Raw genomic sequence first — 20,278 nt, 5'->3', positions numbered from 1 at the left:
AAGAAGCTTGGTTCGGGTGCTGTATTCATGTAAGAAGCTTGGTTCTGGTGCTGTATTCATGTAAGAAGCTTGGTTCTGGTGCTGTATTCATGTAAAAAGCTTGGTTCTGGTGCTGTATTCATGTAAGGAGCTTGGTTCTGGTGCTGTATTCATGTAAAAAGCTTGGTTCTGGTGCTGTATTCATGTAAGAAGCTTGGTTCTGGTGCTGTATTCATGTAAGGAGCTTGGTTCTGGTGCTGTATTCATGTAAGAAGCTTGGTTCTGGTGCTGTATTCATGTAAGAAGCTTGGTTCTGGTGCTGTATTCATGTAAGGAGCTTGGTTCTGGTGCTGTATTCATGTAATGAGCTTGGTTCTGGTGCTGTATTCATGTAATGAGCTTGGTTCTGGTACTATATTCATGTAATCAGCTTGGTTCTGGTGCTGTATTCATGTAATCAGCTTGGTTCTGGTGCTGTATTCATGTAATGAGCTTGGTTCTGGTGCTGTATTCATGTAATGAGCTTGGTTCTGGTGCTGTATTCATGCAATGAGCTTGGTTCTGGTGCTGTATTCATGTAAGAAGCTTGGTTCTGGTGCTGCAGCAGTAGTTTTGCCCCCTTTAGTGTCCCATACAGTAGTTTTGCCCCCTTTAGTGCCCCCAATCCAGTAATAATATGGCCAGGGACATCCGCAAATGTACATATCATACCGTGCAGGATGTTTATATCTTAGTTTTTTCTGTGATTTTTTTTGGCAATATTAGTAAATACCTCGTATTAAAGGCTCATGCACATGAACATGTGCCCGCTGGGCCCGTTCTGCAGACCACAAATAGTTTTTTGTTTATGTAGTTGCTTGAGGGAGTGGCACCTTCAAGTGTGAATGCGCTCCTATTTTATCTTGAGAGTAGCATTCCTGTCTCATAAAGCGCCTTGATTAAGTGGTACATATAAGTGTGCTGGCTCCTCCTCCCATTGGTTGCTTGATGCACATGGAGGTGACTAGGAGCAGCACACCATTTGTGCGGGGTCTACGCTCCTGAACATAGAAGCCTAATGTCTTAGGTAGGTTTAGCGTAGGACCCGCCTGACCTGAGACCACCTTGGCGCTTGGTAGGCGGGCACAGATGGGTTTTGATCAAAATATATTGGCTAAGTTTCTCAGATTTTATCATATCAGAGTGAGGACTTTGTCCATATATAATGCTTGCATCTACTTTACTAAGTGTATTATTATCTTATTTCCGTGATTTTCTTCAATAATATGGCCAGGGACATCCGCACATTTATATATCATACCGTGCAGGATGTTTTTATCCTTGTTTTTTCTGTGATTTTTTTTTTGGCAATATTAGTAAGTACCTCGTATTAAGGGCTCATGCACATGAACATGTGCCCGCTGGGCCCGTTCTGCGGACCGCAATGCACGGTCAGTGCAGTTTCTAGGTAAAATTTCTCTCAGGGCGAGTGTCAAAAAAAACTCCCCCCCCCTCAAAACTGCTCGATGAAATAAGTGTCTCCCCATTGTAAAAAATGTGTAACCAGCAGCTTGCGGACAAGAATAGGCATTTCAATGGGGGTGCCGGGCTGGTGTGTTGCAGACCCGCAATTTGCGGGTCCGCAACACACCACGGACGTGTGAATGCAGCCTAAGGCTCTCACTCACAGCAGGCTTCTTTCTCAGCACTGCTCCGGACGGGCGGTAACAGGCAGGCAGTGCGGGCGGCGGTGCTCACCTCACTACTGTACGTCACGCGGCCCCCTCAAGCCTGCCTGTGGGGGGACATTATTTTTAGTAAGGATCACTGTGGACATTATTTAGAATGGAGGCTGCTGTGGGTGTCATTATAACTGTATAATGTCTGATAGGCCTAGTCCTGAATATTACCCTGCCCTGTATAATAATGTACCCTGATACCCCTTAGTTATATTACCCCAGGGATGGGTACATTATTATACAGGGCAGGGTAATATAACTCAGCTCAGGACTAGGCCTATCAGACATTATACAGTTATAATGAGTAATGACACCCACAGCAGCCTCCATTCTAAATAATGTCCATAGTGATCCTTATTAAAAATAATGTCCCCCACAGTGACAGTGGCCCCCACTTTCATGTCTGCCACAGTGGCCCCCGCCCCCCATTGTAATTAATGCCCCCACCCCCACAGACCATCCACAGTGTCCCCATTGTAAAAAAATTCAGGCTCGCCTCACATCAGCACTGCTCAGGGGCTCAGGGCGGGCGGTAACAGGCAGGCAGTGCGGCGCTCACTCACTGTACGGGGCGCCTGCGCCGCCTAGTGGGAGGAGCAGGTGCGTGACGTCAGTAAGTGCCGCCCGCAGGTACCGGAGCTGTGGACACTGTAGATAACAGTGAGAGGAGGACTCGGCACTCGGGCGTAGGTCGCAGGGCAGGCGAGATCTCAGAGGGAGGGAGCCAAGGCGCACGGCACATAAGTAATAACAGGCAGAGAATTGGAAACGACAAGAGGGCGCCCCTGCCGGCTCCCCCCTTCTGACAGCGCCCCGGGCGGCCGCCCGGCCCGCCCGCCCCGCCCGCCCCTAGAAACGGCCCTGTGCACGGTCACTGACCGTAGGGCCGCCGCATGCGGATCGTGGACCGATTCACTTACTTTTTTGCAGTGCGGAGGCACAGAGAGAAACCCCACGGAAGCACTCCGGCGTGCCTCCGTTCCACACCGACCTTCCGGATTGCGGGCCCATTCAAGTAAGTGGGTCTGTATCCGTGATGTAGGGGGCACACGGCCTGTGCCCGTGTATTGCGGACCCGCTGTTTGCAGGCCGCAATATGGGCACGGCCGTGTGCATGAGCCCTAGCTTTGTCTGCATGATAAATGCCATTTGCTGAAGTGAGACATCCCCTTTAAGCATCCACTGGGGAAGAGGTTTATCAAAACTGATGCAAAGGGAAAGTATAGCAGTCACCACTAGCAACCAAACAGCTTTCAGCTCTCATTTTTCAGTGGTTCTTCAGAATATGAAAGGAGTCATCTGATTGGTTACTCCACTTTCCCTTTGCAATAGCTATGTACTATATATTATGTATACTAATACTATCCAGGGGCGATTTATGTGCACTCTGTACGCCTCCTGTATACTACCTCATGACCTGTAATAAAGCTTCATGGATAATAACCTGGAGCTGCTGCCCCTCCTGTGTGATGTCACCACCACAATCCGGTTACTTGGCTACAGGCAAACATCAATCAGCTGTAACTCTGTAGAGGAGCTGTGTATACAGAGACATGGCAGCCGCCCCGCAGCACGGCTCCCAGCAGGGCAAACACAGCAATCCTGTGGCCCAGGACATGATCTGGTAACATACTGCTGCCTCTTATCTGTGTACATAATGGGTCGGGGGGGTATGTATATAATGGTGTATACACAGATCAGGTAATATGTATATAATGAGTGTACATGGGTAGTATAATATGTATACAGTACTCAGGGTATACAATGTATTTATACAGGGTATATAATAAGGATATAGTGTGTGTGTGTGTGGTATATTGCATAATATGTGTTCACAGTGCATGTAAGGGTCCATTCACACGTCAGTATTTTTCTTTTCCAGATTTCCGTTCCGTTTTTTGCGGCTCCGTGTTTCCGCAAAAACCTTCCGCTTTTACCAATTGGAAATCCGCATCTATTCTGTTTTTCCGCAAAAAAAAACGGAAGGAGGGATATATGTCGCTAGGGCACTTAAACATATTTTTTTCTATTTCCTGGAAACGGATCCGCAACTACGGATGACATATTGATGCACTCTGCATGTTATCCGTATTTTTGCGGACCCATTGACTACAATGGGATCATGAACCGCATTCTGCGTACAAAGGTAGGACAAGCTCTATTTTTTTTTTTTTTTGTGGATCCGCATAACGGAACAACTGATGCGGACAGCACACTGAGTGCTGTCCGCATTTTTTGCGGGGCCATTGAAATGAATGGGTCTGCATTCCATTCCGCAAATTTGCGGAACGGATGCGGATTACAAAATACTGATGTGTGAATGGACCCTAATATGTGTAATTAGTTTGTACACACAGCAGTGAGATAGGATTGTGTACACAGTTATATAAACATATATAGTGGGTTTACACAGAGCAGGGTATATGTATATAACATATAGATCAGGTAGTATGTATGTAGTCTGTATAGCTGAGGTTGTATCTATAATATATACAGTCGTGGCAAAATGTTTGGAGACTGACAAATTTTGGCCTTCACAAAGTTTGCTGCTTCAGTTGTTTGTTTGTTTTTGCAATTTGCATTAACTCCGGATTGTTATGAAGAATGATCAGATGATTTGCAATTGATTGCAAAGTCGTTTCTTGCCATGAAAATTAATATAATTACAAAAACCCTATTTCCACTGCATTTCATCCCAGCCACAAAATGACCAGCTAAGGCTACTTTCACACTTGCGGCAGAGAGATCCGGCAAGCAGTTCCGTCGCCGGAACTGCATGCCGGATCAGGCAAAATGTATGCTAACTGATGGCATTAGTAAGGCCTCTTTCACACTTGCGTTGTTGGGATCCGGCATGCACTTCCGTTGCCGGAGGTGCCTGCCGGATCCGTAACAACGCAAGTGTACTGAAAGCATTTGAAGACGGAACCGTCTTCCAAATGCTTTCAGTGTTACTATGGCACCCAGGACGCTATTAAAGTCCTGGTTGCCATAGTAGGAGCGGGGAGCGGGGGAGCGGTATACTTACAGTCCGTGCGGCTCCCCGGGCGCTCCAGAATGACGTCAGAGCGCCCCATGCGCATGGATGACGTGATCCATGCGCTTGGGGCGCCCTGACGTCACTCTGGAGCGCCCGGGGAGCCGCACGGACGGTAAGTATGCTGCTCCCCCGCTCCCCGCTACACTTACCATGGCTGTCAGGACTTTAGCGTCCCGGTAGCCATGGTAACTATTCAGAAAAAGCTAAACGTCGGGTCCGGCAATGCGCCGAAACGACGTTTAGCTTAAGGCCGGATCCGGATCAATGCCTTTCAATGGGCATTGATCCCGGATCCGGCGTTGCGGCAAGTCTTCAGGATTTTTGGCCGGAGCAAAAAGCGCAGCATGCTGCGGTATTTTCTCCGGCCAAAAAACGTTCCGTACCGGAACTGAAGACATCCTGATGCATCCTGAACGGATTACTCTCCATTCAGAATGCATTAGGATAATCCTGATCAGTATTCTTCCGGCATAGAGTCCCGACGACGGAACTCTATGCCGGAAGACAATAACGCAAGTGTGAAAGAGCCCTAAGACTGATCAGGATCCTGATCAGTCTTAAAAATGCCTGATCAGTCGAAAAAATGCATTGAAATGCCGGATCCGTCTTTCCGGTGTCATCCGGCAAAAACGGATCCGGCATTTATTTTTTCACCTTTTTTTCAGTCTGCGCATGCGCATACCGGAAGGACGGATCCGGCATTCCGGTATTCTGAATGCCGGATCTGGCACTAATACATTCCTATGGGAAAAAATGCCTGATCCGGCATTCAGGCAAGTCTTCAGTTTTTTTAGCCGGAGATAAAACCGTAGCATGCTACGGTTTTCTCTTTTGCCTGATCAGTCAAAACGACTGAACTGAAGACATACTGATGCAAACTGAACGGATTACTCTCCATTCAGAATGCATGGGGACATACCTGATCAGTTCTTTTCCGGTATAGAGCCCCTGTGACGGAACTCTATGCCGGAAAAGAACAACGCAAGTGTGAAAGTAGCCTAACATTAGTTCAGGAGAAAGTGTTACCCTGGGTTCAGACCTGAGCGTTCGCGATGGAGCGCTCTGTATGCGCGATTGTACCGGCGTTTACAATCGCGCATACAGAGACAAGCGAACGCCCATTGTCGCGCGTTCCCGAAAGTCTATGTACGGGAACGCGCGACAAAACGCCCCAAAACGCCCCAAAGAAGCTCAACTTTTTTGAACGTCGGGCGTTTTACAGCGCGATCGTACGCGCTGTAAACGCCCAGTTGAGAACCATTCCCATAGGGAAACATTGGTTTCTCCTTGTTGAGCGTTTTACAGCGCGTAGGAACGCGCTGTAAAATGCGCAAGTTTGAACTTAGGGTTAGGCCTCTTTCACACGGGCGTCATGTTTTTGGCCCGGATAAGATGCGGGTGTGTCGCGGGAAAATGCAAGATTGTAATGCGTTTTGCACGCGCGTGAGAAAAATCTGCATGTTTAGTACCCAGACCCGAACTTCTTCACCGAAGTTCGGGTTTGGGTTAGGTGTTGTGTAGATTGTATTATTTCCCCTTATAACATGGTTATAAGGGGAAATAATAGCATTCTTAATACAGAATGCTTAGTAAAATAGGGCTGGAGGGGTTAAAAAAAAATTCAAAAAAATTTAACTCACCTTAATCCACTTGTTCGCGCAGCCCGGCTTCTCTTCTGTCTTCTTCTTTGAGGAATAGGACCTTTGATGATGTCACTGCGCTCATCACATGGTCCATCACATGATCTTTTACCATGGTGATGGTTCATGTGACCGACCATATGATGAGCGCAGTGACGTCACCACAGGTCCTTTTCCTACTGCACAGCAAAGATGAAGACAGAAGAGAAGCCGGGCTGCGCGAACAAGTGGATTAAGGTGAGTTAAATTATTTTTTCATTTTTTTAACCCCTCCAGCCCTATTTTACTAAGCATTCTGTATTAAGAATGCTATTATTTTCCCTTATAACCATGTTAGATCAGTTCCCCATCTCCTAGCAACCGTGCGTGAAAACGCAACCGTGCGTGAAAATTCTATGGGGCCTGCGTTGCGTGAAAAACGCGGAATATAGAACATGCTGTGATTTTGACGCAACGCACAAGTGATGCGTGAAAATCACCGCTCATGTGCACAGCCCCATAGAAATGAATAGGTCCGGATTCAGTGCGGGTGCAATGCGTTCACGTCACGCAATGCACCCGCGCGGAAAACTTCCTCGTGTGAAAGGGGCCTTATAGGAGAACACAGCATTACATACCTCTTACATCCAGTGACATCTTCAGTGATATAGAAACTCTCTTTTCTCATCTTCTCCATTCTGACCAGACCATCAAGATGCCTTCTTTCAGCCATGTCTCATCTCTGCAAAGTTGATCACACAGTTCCTACTTTTCAATCATCCTCTCACATCTGAACACCCCATCCTGCTTTCCCCAATACTGTGCATGCTGTGCTACCCAATAGTGATGAGCGGCAGGGGTCATATTTGAATTCGCGATATTTCGCGAATATTTTGTAGAATATTGGGCGAATATTTGCGAATTCGAATATTTGTTATATTCTACAATTTTTTTACTTGTGAAAATAAAGAAAACTCTTTGAATCAGAAGGTGTGTCCAAACTTTTGGTCTGTACTGTATATTGGTCTTGTATGGCCAGTATGGGCCCAAAATATGTGTGGGGATGTGTGTGTGTGTATATATATATATATATATATATATATATACATACACATACATACATGTATACCTAAGTGCCCCCAGGTTGTGTGGATATGTGTGTGTGTGTGTGTGTGTGTGTGTGTATATATAATATATATATACACAGTACAGACCAAAAGTTTGCACACACCTTCTCATTCAAAGAGTTTTCTTTATTTTCATGACTATGAAAATTGTAGATTCACACTGAAGGCATCAAAACTATGAATTAACACATGTGGAATTATATACATAACAAACAAGTGTGAAACAACTGAAAATATGTCATATTCTAGGTTCTTCAAAGTAGCCACCTTTTGCTTGGATTACTGCTTTGCACACTCTTGGCATTCTCTTGATGAGCTTCAAGAGGTAGTCCCCTGAAATGGTTTTCACTTCATAGGTGTGCCCTGTCAGGTTTAATAAGTGGGATTTCTTGCCTTATAAATGGGGTTGGGACCATCAGTGGCGTTGAGGAGGAGTCAGGTGGATACACAGCTGATAGTCCTACTGAATAGACTGTTAGAATTTGTATTATGGCAAGAAAAAAGCAGCTAAGTAAAGAAAAACGAATGGCCATCATTACTTTAAGAAATGAAGGTCAGTCAGTCAGCCGAAAAATTGGGAAAACTTTGAAAGTAAGGGCTATTTGACCATGAAGGACAGTGATGGGGTGCTGCGCCAGATGACCTGGCCTCCACAGTCACCGGACCTGAACCCAATCGAGATGGTTTGGGGTGAGCTGGACCGCAGAGTGAAGGCAAAAGGGCTAACAAGTGCTAAGCATCTCTGGGAACTCCTTCAAGACTGTTGGAAGACCATTTCAGGGGACTACCTCTTGAAGCTCATCAAGAGAATACCAAGAGTGTGCAAAGCAGTAATCAAAGCAAAAGGTGGCTACTTTGAAGAACCTAGAATATGACATATTTTCAGTTGTTCACACTTGTTTGTTATGTATATAATTCCACATGTGTTAATTCATAGTTTTGATGCCTTCATAGTCATGAAAATAAAGAAAACTCTTTGAATGAGAAGGTGTGTCCAAACTTTTGGTCTGTACTGTGTATATATATATATATATATATATATATATATATATATATATATATATATATTTTATACACTGCCTGTCCAAAAAAAAAGTTGCCACCTGGATTTAACTAAGCAAATAGTTATGAGCCTCCTATTGGATAATTACTGCATGGGCGATTATCTTTCAGCTGGAAACAAGTCATTTAACCCCAACTGGTGCAATGAGTTGCTTCTCATTTCTTAAACAACCATGTCGAAAGACATATCTCGTGGTCATAGAAAAGATGTTTGTTTGAGAAGGGTCAAATCATTGGCATGCATCAAGTAAAGAAAACATCTAAGGAGATTGCAGAAACTACTCAAATTGGTTTAAGAACTGTCCAACGCATTATTAAAAACTGGAAGAATAATGTGGGGATCCATCGTATTCGAGGAAGAAATGTGGCTGGAAAAAAATCCTGAATGATCGTGATTGGCGATCACTTAAACGTTTGGTGAAGTCAAATTGAAGAAAAACAACAGTAGAACTCAGGGCTATGTTTAATAGTGAAAGTAAGATCATTTCCACAAGCACAATGCGAAGGGAACTCAAGGGATTGGGACTGAACAGCTGTGTAGCCGAAAGAAAATAAAGACTTTTGTATTTTTTACTTTTTGGAGTGCTGCCCATCTTTTCTACTTTATATATATATATATATATATATATGTATTGAAGGCTGCTTGCAGTCTGTAATTGTGGGAGGGGGCGCACTTACCCTATTTAAACCCCCTCCCACAAGCAGAAAGGGCGCCCGGTTCTTGCTTCTGCAGCATCCAGAGCCTGACGTCACTTCCGGTCGCGTCTCCGTCGGTCCGTCATCCCGTGCGTGTCTCCAGCAGCAGCATCACCTGTCGTGAGTATCACCGCTCTGCGGCCCGGCCAGACACGCCTTGCCACCGGCACCTCATACCTCGTACCACCGTCAACCACCGGCAGCTCCGTCGCATCCAGGGGGGGGAGCTGACAGCGCGGCGGCTGCTGGTCCCCGCTCTACAGCTGCGGCAGCGCCGCCATGCACGCGGCGATTCGCATGGGCACCACGCGGCTCGGTGAGCGCCATGTGAGAAGCATACCAGCGGTCATCATGTGGGGGGGGGCTGACGGCGCAGCAGCTGCCCGGTTCCCAGTGTCTGTGGTGTCATGCCGTGGGGTGAGGGGGGAGCCGACAGCACGGCGGCTGCGGTCCCCCCCCCCCCCCGCGCGCGGTTTGTGGGCCCGGATGCTTGGCGGCGTGTGTGTCAGGGGGATCAGGGGTTGAATCAGTAGGCCTCATCTCCCTGGGTCATACGCCTCAAGGCGGACGGTCGTTAGGGAAGTGTTATGTTGCCATAATATGCGCCCTCTGTCTAAAGTTTTGTTGCCAGCAAGTGTAAGAACTGCGTGAGCCGCGCGGGGAGATACATTTCATGTCAGACTGCAAGTTCATAATTGCCGCTTAAACACTGAAAATTTTTTTTTATAATTTAAAGGGGAACCTTTGATCCTATGGGAGGCTGGGCACCGGAGGCAACAGCATTCCCCCTACCCGGGCCACTCTGTGGGTGGGGTTCCCGGCCACCCTGTTGCGAGTTTCCCTGCATTCCTGAACCAGTGTCTTCCTGTAATCACTCGGGTACAATGTCTGCCTCGAGTTAGTCAGACGCGGTGTCTTCCCTGAGTCGCTCAGGCGCGGTTGTTTCCCTGGGTCGCTCGGGGGCAATTGTTTCCCTGAATCGCTCAGGCGCAAATGTCTTCCCTGAATCACTCAGGCGCAGATGTCTTCCCTGAATCGCTCAAGCGCAATGTCTTCCCGGGATTGGCTCAGGCGCAATGTCTTCCCTGAATCGCTCAGGCGCAATGTCTTCCCTGAATCGCTCAGGCGCAATGTCTTCCCTGAATCGCTCAGGCGCAATGTCTTCCCTGAATCGCTCAGGCGCAATGTCTTCCCTGAATCGCTCAGGTGCATGTCTTCCCTGATTCGCTCCTGCACGATGTCTTCCCTGATTCGCTCCGGCCCGATGTCTTCCCTGATTCGCTCCTGCGCGATGTCTTCCCTGATTCGCTCCGGCGCAATGTCTTCCCTGAATCGCTCAGGCGCAATGTCTTCCCTGAATCGCTCAGGTACAATTCGTCCAGGTGTCACCAAGGGATGTCCCTTGATTCACTCATGTGCAATGTTTCCTGATTCACTGATGTGCAATGTTTTCCTGTTTACTCACGTGCAATGTTTTCGGATTCGCTCAGGTGCAAATGTTCCGTAAGTCACACTGGTGCTATTGTTCATGATTCTATCGGGCGCAAATGGTTCCCTGAATCGCTCAGGTGCAATGGTTCCCTGAATCGCTCAGGTGCAATGATTCCCTGAATCGCTCAGGCGCAATGGTTCCCTGAATCGCTCAGGCGCAATGGTTCCCTGAATCGCTCAGGCGCAATGGTTCCCTGAATCGCTCAGGTGCAATGATTCCCTGAATCGCTCAGGCGCAATGGTTCCCTGAATCGCTCAGGCGCAATGGTTCCCTGAATCGCTCAGGCGCAATGGTTCCCTGAATCGCTCAGGCGCAATGGTTCCCTGAATCGCTCAGGCGCAATGGTTCCCTGAATCGCTCAGGCGCAATGGTTCCCTGAATCGCTCAGGCGCAATGGTTCCCTGAATCGCTCGGGTGCAATGGTTCCCTGAATCGCTCGGGTGCAATGGTTCCCTGAATCGCTCAGGGTCAAGGTCTCCCTGTATCACCCGTGACAGTGTCGCCTTGAACCACTCAGGGCAATATCTCCCTGAATCGCTCAGGTGTTTTTTGTTCACTGACTAAGGGACCAGCAGGTCGCGTCCCTCGCCATGCATCGGTAAAACACGGCTTATCTTTTTTCGTAAGCAGGGCCGCGTCCACCAGAGCTACAAGCAAACCACGGTCGTTGCGCCTATTTTCCCGGTTCAGGTAAGATACAGCCACAAGGCTGTGCTACGACCTGTCGCTGCGTTAGCTATTCGTTGTCATGAGCTCCCGTTCATAGGTCTCTGCCTCAATACAGAAGTCGGTAGCGTGGTCCCTTTCGTTTAAGGTAAGTAGCGGACAACGCTATTCGGTCAAGAGAAACTACTTTCCCCTGTAGCTCTCGGTCGGGCACCCGGGGGAGGGGGAAGGAAGTCTCATCTGTCACCTTCATACCTCCTCCATGCAGCTTGAAGATGTCGCAGGTCCCTGAGTCGGAGGATAATCTGTCCTTGCCCGGAACCTCCGTGTCAGGCCGCGCCAGCAACCCCTCCCTGAGGAGCTGGACCATTCCGAAACTGATAGCAGAGCTCAGACGAAGAGGGATTCACCATCCTGCCACCGCGAGAAAAGCGGAGCTGTACCGGCTCCTGATGACGGCACCATCGGGTTCAAGTGAGGAGCCTTCTCCCTCATCGATCCAGCTGACCCTCCTGCAGTTGCAGGCCACCATCGCCAGTCTGGCAGGTTCGGTCGCGGATATCCAGACTAGGATGGGGGAGTGGGAGTCCCGGCCTCCTCCGGCCCTGCCTTCTCCAGCCCTTCCGGTCTTGCCGTCTACGTCCCAGGATTTGGCGCCAGGTACGGTCCGTGTCAGACCCCAGATTGCCCCCTCGCACTACATTCCAGAAAACCTTAAAAGGGACATCCTGGCGGGGAGGGACGTCAACCTGGCGTCCATTCTCATTGCGTCACAAGACGTATCGGAGAATAAAGTCATCAACTGCGGGGAGGTCTCGGTGGTCCTGCGGGCCAAGGATACCCGCCTGAACCGAAAACTGTCGGTCCCCGAGTTTGTCCTGGCATTCAGCCTCTACCGGGATACCATCTGCGGCGTCCAGCCACACAGACGTGAGGAGCTGGACTCCTACCTATACCAAGTCACCGACTTGGGTTACAAATACGGGGGTAAGAACTTCTACGACTACCACAGGTCTTTTTCAGCCAAAGCGGCAGCCGCCCTCGCTCCGCTCAGTTCCAGTTCATCACGGACTGGGCGAACTTGGACATGGAGCTGTTCTGCCGCCATTTTGCCGGGTTACAGCCCCCCACGTGCGCTGCATGCCAGTCCATCCAGCACACGGCCGACTGGTGCCCCAATCTTCCCACCCCGGCCCGAGAAGGCTCCCAGCCAGGCCCCTCTGGCACGCAACGGTCCCAGGGTTCCACCGACAAGCTGGGCAGGCCCATTACTTTCTTAGGCCAGAGTCAGGTCTGCAACAACTTTAATGCCGGGGGCTGTGGTTTCAACAGTTGTAGAGCTTTGCATGTGTGTTCCCTTTTGCTTCAGGGCCCACCCCCGCTCCAGCTGCCCGAAGAGGCAACGTAAGGCTCTATGACTGACCGACATCAACGTCGAGCTCTTGGGCATCCTGTTGCGGGATCACCCCGATCGCCAGTCAGTGGAGTTCCTCATCACAGGTTTCGAGAAGGGTTTCAATACAGGATTCATTGCCCTCCCTCAGGTTTCCTGGGAAGGAAGGAACCTACAGTCGGCCATGCAGGATCCGGAAGCGGTGGCCACTCTGTTGCGGGACCAGGTTCGCAAAGGGTTCCTGCTAGGCCCGTTTGAAACCATTCCCTTTGCCGAGTGGAAGATCAATCCCATTGGTCTAGTCTCCAAACAAGCATCAAATAAAAAGCGTCTGATATACGACTTGTCTGCTCCACACATGTCGCCGATCCCCAGTCTCAACTCCCTGATCCCATCAGGGGAATTCTCGATGTCCTATTCATCCATTGACGAGGCCATTCAGTTCATCCTGCTGGCTGGGGAAGGGGCTTGGTTGGCCAAGGCCGACATCGCGGACGCCTTCAAGCTACTCCCCATCCTTCCTCAGTTATGGCAGTATTATGGGTTGCATTGGGCAGACGGGTTTTATTTTGCTAACCGCCTCACATTTGGATCCAAAAGCAGCCCGTGGTTGTTCGACAAGTTCGCCTGTGCCCTACACTGGATCCTTGTCCATCATGGGGGGATGGACATGGTCATTCATTACTTGGATGACTTCCTAATCATCGAGAGGCCCCAGGGGCCCCCATCAGGTTTGGAGAACTTGCTCCAGCTGTTCGCCAGGCTCGAGGTCCCGGTGGCATCCGCCAAGACAGAGGGTCCAGGCACTGGGGTTACCTTCTTGGGCATTACTCTGGACTCGGTCCGCATGGAGGCCAGCCTCCCCGCGGCCAAGCTGGCCAAGATCAAGTCCGCCGTTTCCTCCGCGGCCTCTTCTGGAGTTTTGTCCAGGCAGGAGCTCCAGTCCCTGTTAGGATTCCTTACATGTACCTTAAAGATCATGCCACAGGGGAGGTCCTTCATCTCGCGGCTTCTCAATCTCCTCCCAACTGCTCCGGATCAGGACTCCACCGTCACAGAAAACGTCCAAAAACACAGTTAGAGAAACACTGCACAAAATGTAAGAAGAAAATGATAAAAAAAATAAAAAATGAATAAAGATAGGGTGCACGCCTCCACAGAGACAAAATCCAGATTCTTACCAGACGATAAATGTACAAGGAGAAGGCAGCACTCCAAAAGGTCCAAGTTGTATTCACCCAATAGCAGCAATGTTTCAGCTGCTCAATGCAGCCATTTTCAAGCATCATATACAGTTGTGTTCAAAATAATAGCAGTCAGACATCACTAACCTGCTCAATCACTGTTTTTGGTAGAAATTATATTTATACATGGCAAATAATTTACTAGCAGGTGTAGTAGAGTAATAGAAACCCAACAGACCCAACAGTCATGACATGTATGCTGCTGATTCTCTGTAATTCAATCACTTATTGAAAGGGGCATGTTCAAAATAATAGCAGTGTGGAGTTCAATGAGTGAGGTCATTCATTCTTTGATAAACAGGTGGCAACTATTGCTATTATTTAAGGAAGGAAGGCAGCAAATGTTGTACATGCTGGTTACAGTGCATTTCTCTCTGAAATTCTGAGGAAAGCGGGGCGTTCCAGACATTGTTCAGAAGAACAGCGTACCTTGATTAAAAAGTTGATTGGAGAGGGGAAAACATATAAAGAAGTGCAGAAAATGCAGCTAAAATGATCGCAAATGCTTTAAAATGGCAACCAAAACCTGAAAGACGTGAAAGAAAGTGAAAAACTACTATTCGAATGGATAGAAGAATAGCCAAAATGCCAAGGACTCAGCCAACAATCAGCTCCAGGAAGATCAAAGAAGGTCTAAAGTTACCTGTGAGTACTGTTAAAATTAGAAGACGCCTATGTGAAGCCAAGCTATCTGCAAGAAGCCCCCGCAAAGTCCCACTGTTGAAAAAAAAGACATGTGCTGAAGAGGTTACAATTTGCCAAAGAGCACATTGACCGGCCTAAAGAGACATTTTGTGGACTGATGAAAGTAAGATTGTTCTTTTTGGGTCTAGTGGCCGGAGACAGTTTGTCAGACGACCCCCCAAACACTGAACTCAAGCCACAGTACACTGTGAAGACAGTGAAGCATGGTGGCGCAAGCATCATGATATGGGGATGTTTCTCATACTAAGGTGTTGGGCCTATTTATTGCATACCAGGGATCATGGATCAGTTTGAATACATCAGAATACTTGAAGAGGTCATGCTGCCTTATGCTGAAGAGGAAATGCCCTTGAAATGGGTGTTCCAACAAGACAACGACCAAAAACACACCAGTAAAAGTGCAACATCTTGGTTCCAGACCATAAGATTGACGTTATGGAGTGGTCAGCCCAATCCCCGGATCTTAATCCAATAGAAAACTTGTGGGTGACATCAAAAATGCAGTTTCTGAGGCAAAACCAAGAAATAGAGAAGAACTGTGGAATGTGGTCCAATCATCCTGGGCTGGAATACCTGTTCACAGGAGCCAGAAGGTGGTTGACTCCATGCAACACAGATGTACAGGAGTTCTCAGAAACAGTGGTTATACAACTAAATATTAGTTAAGTGATTCAAAGGAAAGCAAAATCTTCAAACATTTTTCAGTTTATATAGTAAATGTTTGAGTTTGTAAAGAAGAATACAAAGACTGCTATTTTTTTTGAACAGTCTAATATTCACTCTTCAATTTTTTTAGAGGAACAACACAAATTTGATATATTTTTCTTTTTAAAGAAACACACTGCTATTGTTTTGAACACAACTGTGTGTGTGTGTGTGTATATATATATATATGAGTCTGAGTACACAGTACAAGCACATATGGAGCGCCTGCAGGTACAATCCTGTATACTGAGTGCAGGAGTGGGCCACAGGATTGTGTGATTTACTGTCATGAATAATTTAGGGCGAGGATTGCAAGCTGTAGACAGATTTGATTGTATCTCATTACTTGGTCTCATCTCAATGACACTGGTCAGGTGAATCACCGATGCGACTGCAGATACACTGCGCTCCATATGGAAAGGGATTGGACAGCCCCTTTCCATATGGAGACAATAGAGATGAGGTTTCCCCCAAATAAGCACAGAATCAGCTTACTGGAGGACCTCATGCAGAAACTATTTATTTATGGTCCTTACACATACACCAATCCATGTCAATGTTCAATCCAGTCCCCTTTGCTGAATAATTATCAGATGCAGGGTCTTAAAGTCTCATTCAGACAGCCAAAATGCGTGTGTATTTTAGCGTCCATATTACAACCGAAAATTCTGTCCCGACCACAGGTCTAATGATCCAAATTTACAGCATTATAAATGTCTATGTTGCTGTTAGTTTAGGTAATTAGATCAACCATTAGGCTACAATTTGAAGCTATAATATGGACACTAAAATCCGCCCACATTACAAACCTCTGACTGACACCTAAGAGTGAGTCCCTTCTCCACACAATTTGTGAAAATGGTGAAATTTTTTTGTAAAACTTAATGTTCTGTTTTGTGTGTGTTTAGGAAGGCGCATGTGAAAAAAGAGCTGGAAACCACCAAGATGTGGCCAGAAAACTGGGGGTTCTTCACTACACCCTACAATAAGGTATATTTTATAGGGCACAGTAGGAAAGAGGTCCTGATCTTTAAAGGAACGCATCACTAGCATTGGTATTATTTATATAAAGACCTATGTATGATGTCCTATACAAGCTGAGTGAAGGGGAGCCCACTAAATGCCCCTCTGAACCTTCTTTTTCGTGAGACTGAATAGAGAGTCATCTGACCCCTACTCTGCTCTGCTGACTGGCTGAGGGAGCTCACAGAGTAGAGGGTCCCATGTTTATAGAACGTTGCTCCACAGTGGGCCACCATTGAAAAATGACCAACTTCTTCTTACAGCTGAGTGCTGAAAATGTCATGGAAGCAAAGGAGGCGGTGCAACAAATAAAAGTTCATGGCCACATGAAGGTTCGGACAGTCACCCCAATGGAACAGTACATAAAGGTAGGAACCTTAATACAGACTACTTAGTCAATGGAGTAGTCATGAAACATGGCAGGGCAAACAACCTAAACCCCCTTTTCAAGATCTCTGCTCTTTGCCAGTGAATGGGAGCACTCTTTTTTAAGTCCAGAGGGTGAAAACCTGTCTCCCGAATCTCAGTTCTGAGGGTTAGTTACAATTGAGTCCAGTCTAGGCAATCCTCTGTGAACTAAACGGTGTATTCCACACCAATACGTTTTCCTGCACTGATATATTGTATATTAAAATGTTATCAATCACTGATAGCAAGCAGAGATTCTAAAAGGGGTGATCCAAGATTTTTGCATTTCCTTGAGGTAGGTCATCAATATCAGATCAACTCCAACTCCCAGCATCTCTGCTGATAAGTTGTTCTGTAGTACCCCCGGCATCGGAAATAGGCACCGGAACCACACAGTTCCGTCCACTGCTGCTCCATTCACTCAACTGCCGGGAGTCAGACTTCCACTGCTTTAATATTGATGACTAATAAGGCTACTTTCACATTTGCGGTAGCCTTTTCCTAGAGGCTGTTCCGGTAGGTGAACAGCCTTCCGGATCCATGCTACCACACGTCCACCGTGCTGGCAGAAGTCCGCTCCGGCCCATTCACTATAATGGGGGCAGGCTGGAGGTCCGGCCGCAGCACGGTAAACATGCCGAGAGGCGGCCAGGATAAAACTACAACATGCTGCGGTTTTTGTCCAGCTGCCTCTCGGCATGTTTGCGGCCGGACCCCCTTTCTTTTCGATATAGTGAATGTGGCCGGAGCGGACTTCCGGCGGCACGGTGGACTTGCGGTAGCACGGATCGCGCAGGCTGTCCCGCCAGAACAGCCTGCCGGAAAAGACTACCGCAAATGTGAAAGTAGCCTAAGAATGGGCCATCAATCTACAAGTCCCCAAGAACCCCTTTGAAATGTTAAGAATTAAAACACAAAATATCTTAAGAAATTTTTAATTCTACAATGGTAAAGGGGTTGGCCATCTATTGGGGGTTGTTTGGAAAACCTGGGCAGATCTGCAAACACACATACCAGTGGTGCTGTGTCCTGGCTCCTTCGCTCCCCAGCCTTGGTTGCCTCACTCGGATCCCCACTGTCAACATCTGCTTTGACTCTGCTGCAGCCAATCTCCGGCTGCAGCGGTGACCTTCTCCTTTTATGTTATGATGGGCACATTATGTAAGTGGACCAGATCACCTCTGCAGGAACGAAGAAGTTGCGACCCAGCGGCAGAGAGCAGGAAAGTATGCTTCCCTTTGCAGGTCTGCCAAGAGGGAGGTTGCTAAAAAAAAAAAAAGAAATGTGGCCAACCCCCTTACTCTTTATGTGTATAAATGTCCTTAAAATCTTATTTTCCTCTCCAGGTTGAGCCATCTCCTGCCCTCCCTCAAACAACCCAAGGCCTGATAGGCTGGAGATCAACTGTCCCAAACCTGCAACTGGAACGTTACGGCAGAACCCGGTACCTTAAGGGTGATTTTTGCAAAAGCATGAACTGGCCGGCCGAAGGGATCGCCTGAATGTATCAGTTTTCTGCCTTGCCCCCCACCAAGGCCAAATGGAAACACTGTAACAGTTGTGGAATAAACTGAGGCCATAAAAAGTCAAAAAGTTTAATTTTTGTAAATTTTTTATTTTTTTTGCTTGTTCTGCAGCAAGATGGGGAAAAAAACACTGGAGGAGATGAGTAAATGTTAAAAATCTGCATAGAGAGTGAGCAACGAGAGCAAACATTGTAGCGGAAAACCTGATTTACGGGCGCCTCGCCTCCAGCCTAGTATCCCGCTATTTACATTATGGCATTAAAGGTTAGTGCAGCTTTATGCTGATTGAAGTGAGGCTCCAGGCGGAGAGTTTAACACTTCCATCCTACAAGTCAACACATTCAGAAAATGGGTTTTCAAGGAAGTGGCAACAGCGGGGCAGGCACAATTATTTCATGTTAACTTGTTGACGGCCTAATGTTTTAATGAGACTCCGAGATGACCACGTTTGTCTTCAGTCTTGCAGTTCTTAAGAATCAGAGCAGACATAAGAGATTGCCTTGAATTAGAAAAAATATGGCTGTTTTCTTCCAAAAACAGCGCCACAGCTGTCTACAGGTTGTGTGTGGTATTGCACTACAGCCACATTCACTTCATGGGTTGTGCCTGGAATGGCTCAGCTCTAGTGGGCTGCTGTGGTGCTGTTTTTGGAAGAAAGCGGCAATGTTTTCTAATCTTGGACAACCCCTTCAAGTTTGATATAGCATGGAGGAGGCAGGGAGCTGTGAGAAAAGTATGAATATGGGGCCCCTTATGTGGAAGGTTCTTAAAGGCCCAGTCCAATTTTATGCAAAGCGTTGTTTAATGGAAAGTTTTAAAACTTTCTAATATACTTTGTCTTTCACTACTTCAGTGTTCCCATGATTTCAGTGAATTGAAATAGACCTGTTCAGACCAAAAATTTCACATAACTGTAGGTTTGTTACAATTGTATCTAGTCTAGACAACCTTCAGCAGCAAAAATCTCTTGACAATGTCTTACATTTTACCTACATTGATACATTGTATCAGTGTGTATCAAATGTATCAGACCACAGAGAATTATGCTGAATGGACGCAATTGTAACAAACCTTCAACATAGTCAGACACCACCATGCACCACCGGATCCCCATTCACTATAATGGGATCTGGCAGGAATCCGGCAGGTTTCCGGCATAAATGGCAGCTTTTGATCAGAAATATACCTATTATAGTGTCCGGCTATGTGGAATATAAAATCCTCTAGTCTGCCCTCTGCCAAAACAGACTACCGGAGTTGCCGAACGCAGTTGTGAACCTATGCTTAGTATAGGTCTTCTGCCTCCGAATTTAAACAAGACACTGACAGCAAGCATAGATTTAACCCCTCGACAACCTCTGCCGTATAAGTATGTGGAAGTCGTCACTTTAAAGATGGCCCCCGGGGCTAATGTCTGCGATCGGCCATAAGCCCGAATGCAGACATTTAACCCTTCAGATGCAGTGGTCAAATGTGACCACGGCATCTGAGCGGTGAAGATGCGGGAGCCGCATGCTCCCGTGCCCATAACAGCCTCCCCTGGCTGACATAAGGGAAGCTGTTACGTTACCTTAATAGTCCGAAGCCTGCTTGAGGTTCTGATAACTATCACTGGTATATTCTAATACAGGCCTGCACGTGGCAGCACTGTATTGCAATATAGTGAATGCTGTGCTTTGTGATATAAATATCCATCACAGAATACAATTGCATGCTAAAGTCACCCAGAGTGTTTAAAAAAAAAATACAAAAAGTTTTTAAAAGTTTTCAAAAATATAAAAGTTCAAATCACCCCCTTTTCCCAAAATTAAAATTAAAATAAATATACAATTTAAAACAAACATCATAAGTAGGGATGAGCGAATCGACTTCGGA

General features: G+C 47.1%; 1 protein-coding gene across 1 annotated transcript; it reads left to right on the top strand.

Moving 5' to 3' along the window:
* The first annotated feature begins 3,247 nt into the window (after positions 1 to 3,247).
* C6H20orf85 (chromosome 6 C20orf85 homolog) lies at positions 3,248 to 19,492 on the top strand. Its single transcript, XM_040437073.1, has 4 exons — positions 3,248 to 3,321; positions 16,355 to 16,436; positions 16,733 to 16,837; positions 18,224 to 19,492. Exons 1-4 carry the CDS (start codon positions 3,251 to 3,253, stop codon positions 18,377 to 18,379), a joined length of 414 nt encoding a protein of 137 aa, XP_040293007.1. The 5' UTR covers positions 3,248 to 3,250; the 3' UTR covers positions 18,380 to 19,492.
* The last annotated feature ends 786 nt before the right edge of the window (positions 19,493 to 20,278 follow it).

The sequence above is a fragment of the Bufo bufo genome, chromosome 6 (genome assembly GCF_905171765.1).
Source record: "Bufo bufo chromosome 6, aBufBuf1.1, whole genome shotgun sequence".
NCBI classification, from domain to species: domain Eukaryota; kingdom Metazoa; phylum Chordata; class Amphibia; order Anura; family Bufonidae; genus Bufo; species Bufo bufo.
This window is presented reverse-complemented; position numbering and strand designations above follow the sequence as displayed.